The following is a 13,516-nucleotide window of genomic DNA, read 5'->3' as shown; positions in this document are numbered from 1 at the left end:
GGAACTTATTTCCAAGTGACGTGTTTCGCATCTGAGTGAAATTATCTTTAATAATTGCTGCGGTCACTGCGGGAGACAAAACTCTTGGTTATTAGATCATGTTACTCCATAGCAGCCTGAAGATCAGGATCTCTCCACCCTTCTTCCTCTGGTCCGCTCGTGCCAACACCTTTCAGTCTCTGTCTCTCCACACGCACACGCGCACACATATATCTTTCTATGCATATATTTACATACTGACACATCTGCAGTCCGCGTGAGGTCTGGGCTCGCTGTCCTTGGCTCCGCGCGGCCCTACTGCTTTTCTTGGGCGCTGTTGACCAGGGGCCCGTAGAGCCCGTTCGGGTAGGTCTGCTCCTTGTGCGCGCTGGCGGCGGCGGCGGCGGCAGCGGCGGCGGCGGCGGATCTGTCCCGCATGAGGTCGCTGAAGGCATACTCCATCGGCGGCCGGAAGCCCAGCGTGGGCATGAGGCCGGCCGTGGAGTAGGGCGTCATGAAGGCCAGGCCCCGGCTGTGCGCCGCCGCCGCCGAGTAGGCCAGCCGCAGCGGGCTCAAGCCCAGGTGCGTGCCCAGGGGGTACGCGCTGGCCTCGGCCGCCGCCGCCGCGCCGAAGTGAGTGGCGTTGGGCTGCAGAGGCGAGAAGGCCGAGCGGCTGCCCAGCGCGCCAATGGCGGGAGTCATGGCGCCGGCCAGCAGGGGGCGGTGGTGCGCGGCGGCGCCGGCGGGCGAAGGCTGCAGGCCGCCCAGCGTTCCCGGCGCGTCTCCTGCAGCCCGCGCCCAGCTCTCGTCGCTCGCCTTGTCCGGCCCGGCCGAGCTCAGCCCGGAGGCGGCGAGTCCCTGGCCCGGGCTGCCTCCTCCTCGGGGGTGGTGGTGGTGGTTGTTGAGGATCTGCTCGATGGCCTGCACCACGTCCCCGCCGCAGCCGGCGAGGACCAGCTCCAGAACGCTGCGCTTGTGCGCGGGGAACACGCGCGTCAGGATGTCCAACGGGGTCCGCTGCTGCCGGCTCCCCCCTGCCGCCGCCGCCGCCGCCGCCGCCGCGGCCAGGCCCGGCGAAGGGGCCCCCGCTTCTTCCCGCTCCACCTCGGAACAGCCGGAGTCGGAGCCCAGCGGGCTGATAGAGCCGGGGCTCTCCTCCTCGGCCCCGCCGCCGCCGCTGCCGTCCTTGGGGCCCTTGGAGACGGGCGAACTGACGGAGGACTCGCCGTCGCCGTTCTCCGAGCCCGAGCCGCAGCCGTGGCGGGAGGGCTCCGGGGATGAGGTGCCTGGCGCGCCGTCCGCTCCATCCGGCGATAGGGGCTTGGCCTGCTGAGGGGTCACGGCCCGGTTGGTCAGAAGCGTCTTGGGGAACAGCTCGAATTTCTGCAGCTTGACCTCTGGCAGAGAAAAGACAGAACGGCTCTCAACCTCAACATAACGGGGTGTGGACTTCGCAGCAGACAGGGAGCTCAGTTCAGCCCAACACCCAGCCGGCCAAAATGGGCTCACTGCAGTTAAACACCCATACACACCACAAGACGCCCACGCCCTGCCTTCAACCCGCACATCTCCAGACTAGGTGCGGTGTGCCCAGCAGCCTGCCTTCATCCACTCGGTCCGTCATCCGCCCTGCCTGTTCTGGCTTCCTACCAATGTGCACCCACCTCATTTCCCCATCCCAGAGGCCTCCTCCTGGCGGATGCCACCTTGGTGACCCTTTTAGGGAGCCAGTCTAGCAAACGAGGCCACCGCTCGCCACTCCACCCAGCACCTCTAGACAGGGCCAGATCGCTGGGGTCGGCAGAGGGCGCCATTCTCTCTCGCCTCTTCGAGCGAGGCCGAGGCGGCGGCGGAGGGCGCTCGCCAAGAAGTCCAGGAAAGAACTCTAACGCGAAGCTGACGCAAGTTGCCGCCGGGCTCCCTGTTTCAGAGCGGTCACTGACAATGTGGCAATCCTAAACGTACTTACCTGGAAGAAAATCCAATTGACGCCTGTTTACTTCTGCGTAAACAGAGGCTTCAAGCAATAAAATGGATGCATCATAGAGGTAGTAAGCCCTGGTCATAGATGGGTCTGAAAGGAAGGAATTGTGGATGTACAGCTGGATAGACAGATAGGGAATAAGTATGGAGGATAGTTTAAAAGGGGTGAACCCTTTCCGAGTTTACAGAAAGAGTATATAAAAGATATACAAGATATATGGCTGGCTGGTGCCTCAATGTTAAACACCTAGGCTTGGAGACCCGTTGATTCCAACGGAGCTTATTTAAGGCTGTAAGCAACCCGGTAACACCTTATCATAAACATATCAGGTGAAATCATGACCCACTGACATAACTGGGGCTTAATTCCAACAAGTAGGGATGAGCTGTTGGTAGATGTGGAGATAGAGAGAGACCCAGATGGCGTGAGAATGAATGGAGACAATGAACGCAAGAGGTGGTACGTGGTGGAGATGGACAGAAAAATAGACTGGGAAGAGGCTGTTTCGTGTGTGCGTGCAGGGGCGGATAGGGGAGGTGTAGACAGTGGTAGAAAAAGTGAACACGCGACGAAGAATATACGGATTGGCTGAGAAGCTAGGTGGACAGATTCAAGTGGGTTATATTAAGCCCTGGACTTTTTTCTATGCGCTCAGCTGGAAGTGAGTTCCATTCTGTAAACTCTCCTGAAGATGGGATACACACTTCCCAGAAAGTTAAACGCCTTTAAGTCCCGTTGGAGCCAATCAGGTTTTAAGCACAGGAACCTACGCGTGTTTACTCGGAAGTAAGTTCCATCGACCTCAACGAGACTTACTCCTTTGTAAGCTTGTTTAGGGCGGCCACCTACATCATCCCACTGGTGTGCGGGGGACGGGGCGTGTGTGGATGTGTGGCTCGCAGCCCAGCTCTTAGGATCGGGGTGCGCTCGCTGCCTCACCTGAACCCCCCGAGCCTCCGTCCGCGCTGCACACCGAGCCGAAGACTTCGTAGGCGGGCCGCGGCGGGATGATGCCGTTGGCCGCGGCCAGGGCCAGCCCCTCGGCGGTGCCATAGAGCAGCTGCAGCTCGCGGGCCTCGTTCTCCTCCTGCGCCTGCTGCCGGCGCAGCGCCACCTGGGCGGCCATGACGCGCTGGCGCTCGGCGATCAGCGTGCACTTGGCGCACAGGCAGTCCTTCCAGCGGCAGTAGCGCTTGTGGCCCTTGAGCGCCGACACCACGCCGTGGTTGCGGCAGCGGGCGCACTTGGGCGTGCGCGGGTACTTCTCGGCGGCTCGCAGGAGCAGCGGCGGCGCTCGCAGGAGGCTCCCGGCCACGCTCACCGGCAGACTGGCCGCAGCGGCCGCCGCCGCCGCCGCCACCGAACTGGGGGGCACCGAAGGGGGTGCCGCGGCCACGCTGGGCATCTCAGATCGCAGCTCCATCCTGACAGGGAAGGGGAGCCGCGGCTCTCGAGCAGGGAGTCAAAGACGCGCCGGGCCTTATCCGCCCCCCCCCCCGCCCGCACTCCGATTACTCAGGCGCCGAGCTCCCCTAAAAGCTGGCCGCTCTCTGTTAACGCCCCCCAGGATAGGTGCTATGTAAACACCCGGGGCCCCTAAGAATCGCCCGCCTATTTCATAAACCTCCAGAGATCTTTAACAGCTTCCTCAAACCCCCTAACATCAGTCCTCCAAACTCCGACAGCAGCTCTAAACTGGGCAACTTGCGCAGGTCTAGGAAGTTTTCTTCACCCGAAACAACCCTGAAACTTTTGCGTCCTCCCTTGCCGCTGCAGTCTCCGCCCTTCCCTAGGACACTATCTGTTTTACGTAGTCTTAAGACCAAGGCAAAGCAGTGTCCCCGACCCTTTCTGCTTCTCTGACGTAGTCCCACAGAATCAGTGTCAGCCCCTGGCTGGGGGGGGGGGGGGAGCAGGGGCCTCCTCGCGGCTAAGGATCAGTCAAAGCCCTAAAGTCCCCGAGCCATCGAAATGACACCCGACCCATCCCATCTCTTCCCGGCTGCTCCGCAAAGCACAGCTAGACCCTGTTCCCTGGTTCTCTTTTGTTGATTTCTTATCTCTCGAGAAGTTACCAACACACAGCTCGACGATAACAATAGCAGCGGCAACCGCCCCCTCCAACAACCGGTGGCGACTCGGTGCGAAGGAGCCAGGTGCGCCCGATCGCTTGCCAATGTTACAAAACACTGTCCCGACTGAAGCGCGCCCAACCTCCTGGAGCAGCGCCCTGTCCAAGGAGGGCTCGGCTCTTCCCTCGCTCCAGCAAGCACCACGGCCCAACCCAGCAGCGTCGGGAAGACGGAGCAGCCCGGGGATCCCCGCCTGGTACTCCCAGAGTACAACAGCTTCCAACTTCCTGACACGCACCTACAGCGCCTCTCAGCCTCCCGCGATCATCTCTGCCTGTCCCTTCCTCCAGACGAAAACCCCGCCAGCCAGACAACCACAGTCCCCCTCTTCGGGCGGCGGAACCCAGTCCGCTCCCCCGCTTCCCTCAGCCCCAACTTTGCATGTGTGACACTAAGGAGGGCGAGAGTTGCCAAGAGATAGAAATCTTCGCCGAACCGCCCGCGAGCGCTTGCTCTATTGTTGCTCCTTACGTTTCCCTTAGACAACATTTGACAACAATGTGGCGCCTGCTATTGGCCAGGGGAGGAAAGAGCCTCTCTGATTGGCCGCTCGGATGTCTACAGTGTCCACCCGAATCTCCTTTCAAATAAACTGTTTTAAGAAAGGGGGGGGGGCTAGAAGGGTCCAAAGGGGGGGAGGGGGAGTTGCATTGGAAAAAAAAAAACCCGACAAATAGTTTCCATTTCTCTCTCGCTCGCTCGCTTTCTCTGTGTGTAAAATTTCTCGGATACCTCGTTGTCTGATAGTTTGTTAAATCCACTGAAAACAGTAGTTGCGTTGCCAATTGTGCGCTTTGCATTTGGCATTTTCTAGGGGTGTCACTTTTCAAAGGTGGGGAGGAGAGAGGCGGGAGGAAACCTCTTATGGAAAGGTGACAATTAAATTAATGGTCTTCCTGGTGATTTTATTTTAGAACACAAACTAACTTTTGTTTTCTCTTACGCCTTCTACATCTGCAGGTGTATTTCCCCATCCCAGTGGCTGCTATGAAAGGCTGGCATATGAGAGGTATGATTTTATATTTTATACTTCGAAAACAAAACTGCGAGATTAATCGGCGACGCTAATTTAATTACTTTATATTTCTGTAGGTCTCTTTTCCTTCCTCAGATTCAATTACTAGTTGTTTGTTTAACTAAAAATCAATCAAGAATATTTCTGACTTTCCATGGGGACAATTAAAACAGGGAATCGATCCGTGAACAATTAAGGTTGCTATCACTGGATTTATTCGCTTTAAAAAAAAATGTTTTGTTTTCGATTGTCCTTTACTTCACCTACGCCGGCTGACGTCACACTACTTGGGACCACCTTGTTTTGAAGAGGTAACACAGATCAAGACACATTTGCTTGGAAGTAAGTTTCATGACAGCATTCCTACTCACTTCCAAATGAATGTCTTTACGGCCGCTGGGTCAGGCAACTTTTGCCGTTATCCTGGTTGGGGGTGGGTGGGTGATGGAATTATTAATAATATTTCGTTTAACTGATTCGTTATATTTTTGCTACTTTATATTCTCGCCAATAAATGGCACCCACAAAAAGCGTTTGAGTCAATAAGATCTCTCTGTGGGTGCGTGTCTGAAATATTTACAGGGAGTTTGTAAAGTTGGGCAGATGGGAAACTCGCATTCAGTGTAGTTTGGAGAGGGTGTTTTTGTTGCCAAGAGAAAACGGAAAGAGCCATTGATTTATATTTTTAACGCTTCTAGTGTGTCCCCACCACCACTTCATAGCTAGGGGGAAATGTAGTGTAGATGGTATATCTAAGGCCATCTTCCATCTTTCTGGAGGATGTATCCTGGCAAAACAGGGCAGGAGCTTTTATTTCCTTTGGAAACCATAATGCCTTTCTCCCGTGTTTGTTCAATACGATTTATATGAGGACAAAACCTCCCCCTTAAATCCGGGGGGGGGGAGTTTAGTTAAACCATATCCCAACCAGCATACGAGTGGAGGGAAACGTTTTCTTAAACGCAGGTTCCCCACTCCCGGGGAAAAGAGGATGCGTTACATCTCGATTTAACGCCAGGTCCCTTCAGGAAGTTAAAACCACTTTTCTCGGCCGGAAGAAGGGCGGCTTCTTGCCATTTGGGTAAGGACAAGAATTTACTTCGCAGGCTCTCAAGGGGTTGGGGAGAACTTATGGATGTATTTCGATTGTGTTTTCTCTCTCCAGCTGGTGAAACGAGGACGAAGGGTTTCCCATTTTTCCCGGGATGAGCTTTTCGCCTGATTTGCTGGAATTTACCTGCCCCTATAGCCCCCGAACGTGCTGCCCGCTGCCCCTCCAAAGTGGGGGACTGCACTTAATTCCCGAGGCCCCCTCCCCTTTGGCCATTGAAGGGCCTGAGTGAGGTGGTCGGGGTGTTAGCTGTCGTCCGTGAGGAAACATAATTCTGGGAGACTATTGGGAGAAGAGGAGCAGCCTGATATGACCAGTCACCAGTTTCCCAATAGCTCCTGGGCATGAAAGTATCCGCTAGTTTTCTTCTCCAAAAAGACTGGAACAAACTCGAAATGGTTTTCGAGGACAGACCTCTTATTTTAAGAATTGTAAATAACAAGATCTCTGTGAAATACACGTGTACTTTGTTCAATTGTACCTGGCTTTCAGATGTTCCTTCGCTCTGCGACTTCAGACATTTTCTTATTAGCCCGTGTTTAAGAGAGGTGGTGTGAATTGATTTTTTTTTTTTAAACGTGAATGATATTTAAGAAAGGAGAACATAGTTAAGTACGTGCAGCCAATTATGTATGTGCAACTACATATTATATAGTCCACTTTTTAAAATTATACAGAAGTATCTGAATTGTGATAATAAAAGGTTACCTGGGGTAGTATCCAATGTTAGTCCTACTTTGAGTAGACTCCTTGAAATTAATGGGTCTAACTGAAGTCCCATTCATTTCCATTGGTCTACTCAAAGTAGGACTCGAATTGGATACTACGCCTAGACTAAAACATACAAGTCCCAACAAGGACATATAAGGTGCATGTAATATAAGAGTTGAATATGTCATATACTGAAAAAATAAGTATTCACGTGAGCAATGTAAAAGAGTATGACTTATTCGTTACATCTTATAATGAAATATCATTCTATACTGATATACTGAGGTATATAAAAGGATAAAATTGTGTGTGTCTTCACTAAATCTACAACAGCTGAAGGGTTGGATCACCATAATATTTTATAGCATTCCAGGTCTACACACATTTGGTTGGCTCAAAGTTTCACCGATTTAAATGTAAATTCTTTCAAATAAGTGTGCTTCTGATAGCAAGCTGAAGGGTCTCTTGTCATTTGATACACACACACCCATCACACCACCCAAACGGATGGGATTTAGGTCTCTTTAAACCCAACTACTACCACTTAAACTGGCTGGCCGATCAGATATATATATATGTGTGTGTGTGTGTGTGTTTTCTTACTTCATATATGCACACCGATATCATACTTAGCCATAATCCTTACTTACCTGTTCAGATACACATCACAGTAAGATTTTAATTAGCTTTTCTACACACATTTTGTTTGCAGTCAATAAACCTTTTGTTAAAAGAAGGGAATTTCTCTGGAAGGCTACAATTTAGGAGAGATTATGTATTTTGTCAGCTTCTGTTTCCAGACTGTGCAACATCGCCTAAGAGGTATTTTCTGCTGTTCATACGGCCTTACTTTGTTATTTGTCTTACAAGAAAGAAAAGAAAGAAAGAAAGGCTGTCGTCAATGTTAGCCCTACTTAGAGTAGAATTCATGGAAATGAATAGGACTTAAGTTAGACTAACATTGGATATAACTCCATTGGATGCAACCCCAAGCAAGAAAGATCCCTGCCCCAAGGTGCGAACAACTGAAACTCTGGATAAAGTTTCAATGTTTAAAATGTTTACTATTAAGGATTGAGAAGAAGAAGTGGTTTTTAAAAAATACTTAGCCCCGTGGATTTCAATGCAATTCCTTGAAATCAGACTTGCTTCCAAGTAAACACGTTTTAGGATGCGTGGGCGGGGGTGGGGATGTTCTGCTGTCAAGAGTCAGGATGAAATTCCCAAGAATAGCGCAAAGGCTGTGCTTCTTTGCGGGATGCCCTCAATTCTCTTTCCCTTTGTGCCCCCACAGTACGCGTGTCCCTTTCGGCGGACGATGGGCGTGGGCTCTCTCTCTGTATGGGCCAGTGAAGTAACCGAAGTGTTTACTTCCCTTGCGGGAAGTGAGGAAGCCCTGATCTCCGGAAAACGATGCACGCGTAATAAACATAAAGGAAGGCACCTCCTGTCGGTTTTCTACACCACCAGTAGCCTTTCTCTCCTTCTGGGTAGACTGGAGTTGTTTCCAGCTGTGGTACAACTGCTGCTGATGGGATAACTAACTTGAGTGTTTTTCTTTCTTGTTTTGTTGGGCTGTTGTTGTTGTTGTTGTTGTTTTTAAAGGGAACCCAAAAGCCGCCACTTTGTTGCTTGGGTGGAGTCTCTGATAGGAAAGCGCCCCCCGGCTCCTCCTTCATTCTTCCCGATGCAGCAGGATCGTGGAGTTACTGCCAAGGTCTCCACGCAAACGAGCCATCCCCGCCTCCCCATCCCGCCTCCACGAAGGGAACTCCGCGAATGCTTGACACTCTCCGGCCCAGGCAAACGTGCGCTTAGTTGCAGTTACCAGGAGAGTTTTCTGTCGCTTGTTGCCTGAATGCCCGGAACCTAAATAGAGTTTATTTTGGTAGTAAATCGTTAACTATCACTCATTTCAGCAGACCTTACTACTCCCAAGTAACGGAGCCGCCTTTTAGGCACTACCCCTGTAAGGCAGTGCAAACCACTGCAACTCTGGGAGCAGGTTTAAATTCGGGTTTAAGTAGTCTGCATATCTCATCCTTTCCGCAGACACAGATGGTTTTAATTTTGCGCGTTGTTCGCACCCTTAAAGCCTCACCGCTCGAATCGAATTCAGGCTGCGATTCGGCACTGGGTCCTTTCGAATTCCGGGTGGCCGCGTGAGTGGGGTTGGCGCATAAACGTTAGGTTTTGCCAGTGTTAAAAACATGGGGGAGGGGGGGTTCGTATGGATCACAGTAAAGATATGTATGGTTATGAGAACTGTTTTGTTGTTGTTTTGCCTTTACTGTTTGCCTTAAACATCGGTGTCTAAAGAGAGCCCGAATGCAATCAGGGTGCCCCCACAAGAGCAATGGGGCCTGAGTTACTGGAAGGATTTGCAGAAACTATCGATCAAGGGTTGTTCCTAAGCTGAAAACCAGTCCTCCTCCAGCCCTTACGCGTATGGGGTTCTCCATCGGTAGTTTAGGGGGGAAGCGCCGGGAGCATATATTCAGTTGATTCTGGGTTTTCCTGTAATTGCTCTGCCAGCCTTAATTTAACTTCTAGCTCGGGCTCCCAGAATTTGTCCGCTTCCCCACCTTGTCCTCTTCGCAGTGCCTGTAATGACCCCCCCCCCCCGTAACAGTAGCTATGCGGGCCCAGGTCAGGACAGCGCTCGCTTCCTAGCCAGCCTGGAGACGCTCGGGCCTCGGAGCCCTGCAGGGCCACACAACTGGCCCTTTTAGCTGCAAGGATCGGGAGTTAACGGAACTTGGCAAGCAACAGCCGGGCTGAGCCAAGCGACGGCAGAAGCTTTCGTGGTCAAGTAGCAGGCAGGCGCTCTGCTTCCTCATCCGATGAAGGAGGGAGGGGGAAGTCCGGCACGGGGGCGGAGGGCCTCCCCCCCAGGGGAAAAAACCCTGCAACCCTAAAAGGGGGGGCACCACCTCCGCTTCTCTCCAGATCAGCGGGAGCCCCCGCGAATACTGCTGGTTTCACGGGTTGGGCGGGGGGGGGGGGAATCCGATCGAACAAATTGGAAAGGACGAAAGTGGGGAGAAAGCCCAGGGAAAGGGAAAGATAACTCCCGTCTTGAGTCTGAAAGGGCAGAAGATTAGTCATGGAAGGTGCTATTTTATTATGATATGGTTGATTTGTATTATTAGTAATAATAATTAGCACAATCACTATTGGCCTTAGCTTTATTATTATTATTATTATCATCAACGTTATGTTTCCTACTCATTGTCCGCAAGCCCCTGAACCGGCATACATATTGATGACGATTGTAAAACACTTGAGAGAGTTGTAAGTTTGTTTGTTTTTTTAAATGAAGTTGGTTAACTATTCCCGTAGTGATGTTCTTCCATTATCTGCTTCGTATTCCGGGGGTCTTACCGCCTGGGCTGGAAAGAAAATTACTTCGACGGAAGCCCTGTTCACTGAAGTGGAGTTTACGCCCAAGTAGCGCTCAGACTCTGAAACCCTCATTAATGGAATTCAGCCACTTTCATTCCACGATCAGTGTTACGATGCTTGCCGCCACCATCCAAACATTTCTAAGTCCATAAAACTTGGATATGGGCATGACTTACAGAGACACAGACATTTAATCCCCCCTTTTAAAGTCTATCTTCGATATATAGAGATGTTTTATTATTATTCAAATGATTTTAAAAGTGCCAATTAGTAATTTTGCCAGAGTTTCTGATCATGGGAATCAAACTACTATTTGCACGAAAAAATCTTAATTAAAAGATTATTTCTACTGTCTCCTATTGAGGGCGGGGAAGGGGCACCTCTTCTACGAGGTGGGGGTGTGTGGAGCGGAAATGGGAGCTTTCCAGAGAAATATAGTTCTCGTTTGGTATATATTTATCTGGCTCCTCTGGAAGGAGGCACTTTTCCAAGTGGTTCCAATAATGTTAGTGATCTTTAAGGTTTCAATTGTTCGAGGGGGTTTTGTCACTGACTTTTTCATTATTTACCTACTGAATCAAAGTAAGCAAATCCCATCTGTTTTCCCTCCTGCTATCAGCTTCACTTTTAATTATCCGCCCAGCAGCCTAATAGAGATGATATTAAACTAAATCTTTTTGACATTAAAAGTAATTATCCCCAAACCAATATTACAAGAATGAAAATTACCCTACCCACAGCCCCTCCCTGGCGTCTTTCTCCTTCTAAGCAAAAAAATAAAAAAACTCTCCCTACGCGGGCTTCTAACCTGGAGATTCAGTTAATTTGACACTCAAACGAGATTGGAAACATTTTTTAAAAAAATGTTAAGGAGTTGTTTTGTTTTTGTAAAACCCCATTTCCACGTTTGGGAACGCTCTCCTATTCCACCCTAAACCGTGAGGTGGCTGCAACCTAGGATGGCTTCAGAATCAGAAAGCATCGCGGAGTCTCTGCTCCCACTGCGTTCCTGCTGTCCAACTTCCTTCCTGCCAGATATTCTTCCTCCCCTTTTCAAGAATTTCCAACCACAATCCCATTAAACCGAATTAAATTTATCATTATTGTTATTTCAATAGGCACTGGATCTTAAAGATAGACTTTGTTTTGGAAAAATCTATAGATACAGTCTAATCCAGTCCAATCTCAATGAGGACTAGAAACGCATTCCACTAGAATTTGCTTCCAAGTTAAGGGGGTTAGGGATCGCTGGGAACCTTTCAAATCATCAACGGTCTTCCAGACAAATGTTGCTTCTCTCGGGATAGCCCGTTGCTTTCGACTTGGATTAAGCAGGGTTTGTAACTGAGGTTGCCTGTTTCAAAAGGCTCTCCTGTATTTCAGAACGTCTCAAACCTCACGGAATAGAAAGAACTAAACTTCCCCTTCAGCGAGAAGCTTCCAGCTCTCTTTTTCCTATATCATTGGAGTTCGGGGGCCGCCCGAGTAAGGTGTGTTTTCTGATTCTTGTCAGGGTTCAGTTTGAGGACTCGAGGAGGCCGGGAGAGCGTGTCATCAGATCCAGAAGATTGTTTCAAGTTGGAAGGATTTCCGCTCACACCCTTCCCCATATTTTTACCCTGAACCATAGGAGCGCGTGTATGTACTTGCAAAAAAGAAATATTTGCCCAAACGTGTCCCACTGAGTGGCTGTACGTAGATCAGTGGAAAGTCTATGGGACTCCAGACAGCCTGGTGGGTGCAAATCTACACTCCTTCAAGTCAAATATAGGGTATATTTCCATTTAAAGGGGAACCCAGCAAAACAGAACAAACGACGAAGCCTTACTGCAGCCTTGCCCGAGCTGGTGTCCCCCAGATGTGTGTGGACCACAACTCCCAACATCCCCATGATTCCAACATTCCATCAGCTGTGGATGATGGAACTTGTAGTCCAACACAAAGGTTCGACGCCCTACTTCCGACAAGAGCCAGCTCAATGTTTCGAAGAAACCCACAAGTTAAGCACGATGGCAAAGACCTTCCCCCCGCACCCGCCACTGGTATAATCTCTGAGGCATGCTGCCCTTGAATAGCATTCGTGATAGACCTATCCACCACGAATTTGCCCAGTCTCCTTCTAAAGCCAGAGATGGTCATCTCCACATCCTGTGGCCATGAGTTCCATAGGTTAATTGTGGGCCATGTGAAGCAGTATTTCCTTCTGTCTGTCCTGCTCTACTGGCAATCCATTTCTTTGGATGATTTCTCTGTTTACTTTTTCTCTATCCATTTTCTTCAGACTATTCGTGTTTTTATAGACCTCTGTCATGTGTTCCCTCAGTCCTCTTTCTTCTGGAAAAAAAAACCCAACTAAAAAAGAACCTGCAAACATTTAACCTTTCGTTGTAGATAAGGTACTCCAATGCCTTGATAATTTTGGTTACTCTTTTCTGTGCCTTCCCCCGGCCCCCAACAATAAAAGTACTCCAAATTCCTCCAAAAAGTGGTATAGTATTGTAATTAACATTGATATACCATCTTATCTGATAAACAGAGCCACCAAGGAGGTGTCCTAAAAGATGATGCTGTTAAAGTGCTGCATTCAATATGCCAACAAATCTGGAACACTCAGCAATGGCCGCAAGACTGGAAAAGGTCAGTTTACATTCCAGTTCCAAAGAAGGGCAACGCCAAAGAGTGTTCAAACTACCGCACCATTGCGCTCATTTCACATGCCAGCAAGGTGATGCTCAAAATCCTACAAGCTAGGCTTCAGCAGTATGCGAACCGAGAACTACCGGAAGTACAAGTTTCGAAGAGGCAGAGGAACTAGAGATCAAATCGCCAACGTTCGCTGCATCATGGAGAAAGCAAGAGAATTCCAGAAAAACGTCTATTTCTGCTTCATTGACTACGCTAAAGCCTTTGATTGTGTGGATCACAACAAACTGTGGCAAATTCTTAAAGTGATGGGAGTACCAGACCACCTTACCTGTCTCCTGAGAAACCTGTACGAGGGTCAAGAAGCAACAGTAAGAACCAGACATGGAACAACCGAGTGGTTCAAAATTGGGAAAGGAGTACGACAAGGCTGCATATTGTCACCCTGCTTATTTAACTTATATGCAGAGTACATCATGAGAAATGCCGGGTTGGATGAATCAGAGGTCGGAATTAAGATTGCTGGGAGAATTATC

The 13,516-nt window shown here is 50.0% G+C and overlaps 1 protein-coding gene across 2 annotated transcripts; it reads right to left on the bottom strand.

Moving 5' to 3' along the window:
* Positions 1-294: 294 nt before the first annotated feature.
* Positions 295-3,386, bottom strand: DMRTA2 (DMRT like family A2). Of its 2 annotated transcripts, none has more exons than XM_084848265.1 (2): positions 2,889-3,386; positions 295-1,401 (listed from the first exon to the last, which is right to left on the bottom strand). In XM_084848265.1, exons 1-2 carry the CDS (start codon positions 3,384-3,386, stop codon positions 295-297), a joined length of 1,605 nt encoding a protein of 534 aa, XP_084704391.1. The 2 variants fall into 2 exon arrangements, with proteins under 2 accessions (XP_084704391.1, XP_084704392.1); XM_084848266.1 differs by having other exon boundaries at positions 295-1,376; positions 2,903-3,386.
* Positions 3,387-13,516: the final 10,130 nt, after the last annotated feature.

This window comes from Heloderma suspectum, chromosome 4 (assembly GCF_057233095.1).
Source record: "Heloderma suspectum isolate Gila_16-S chromosome 4, 16-S_ref, whole genome shotgun sequence".
NCBI classification, from domain to species: Eukaryota; Metazoa; Chordata; class Lepidosauria; order Squamata; family Helodermatidae; genus Heloderma; species Heloderma suspectum.
This window is presented reverse-complemented; position numbering and strand designations above follow the sequence as displayed.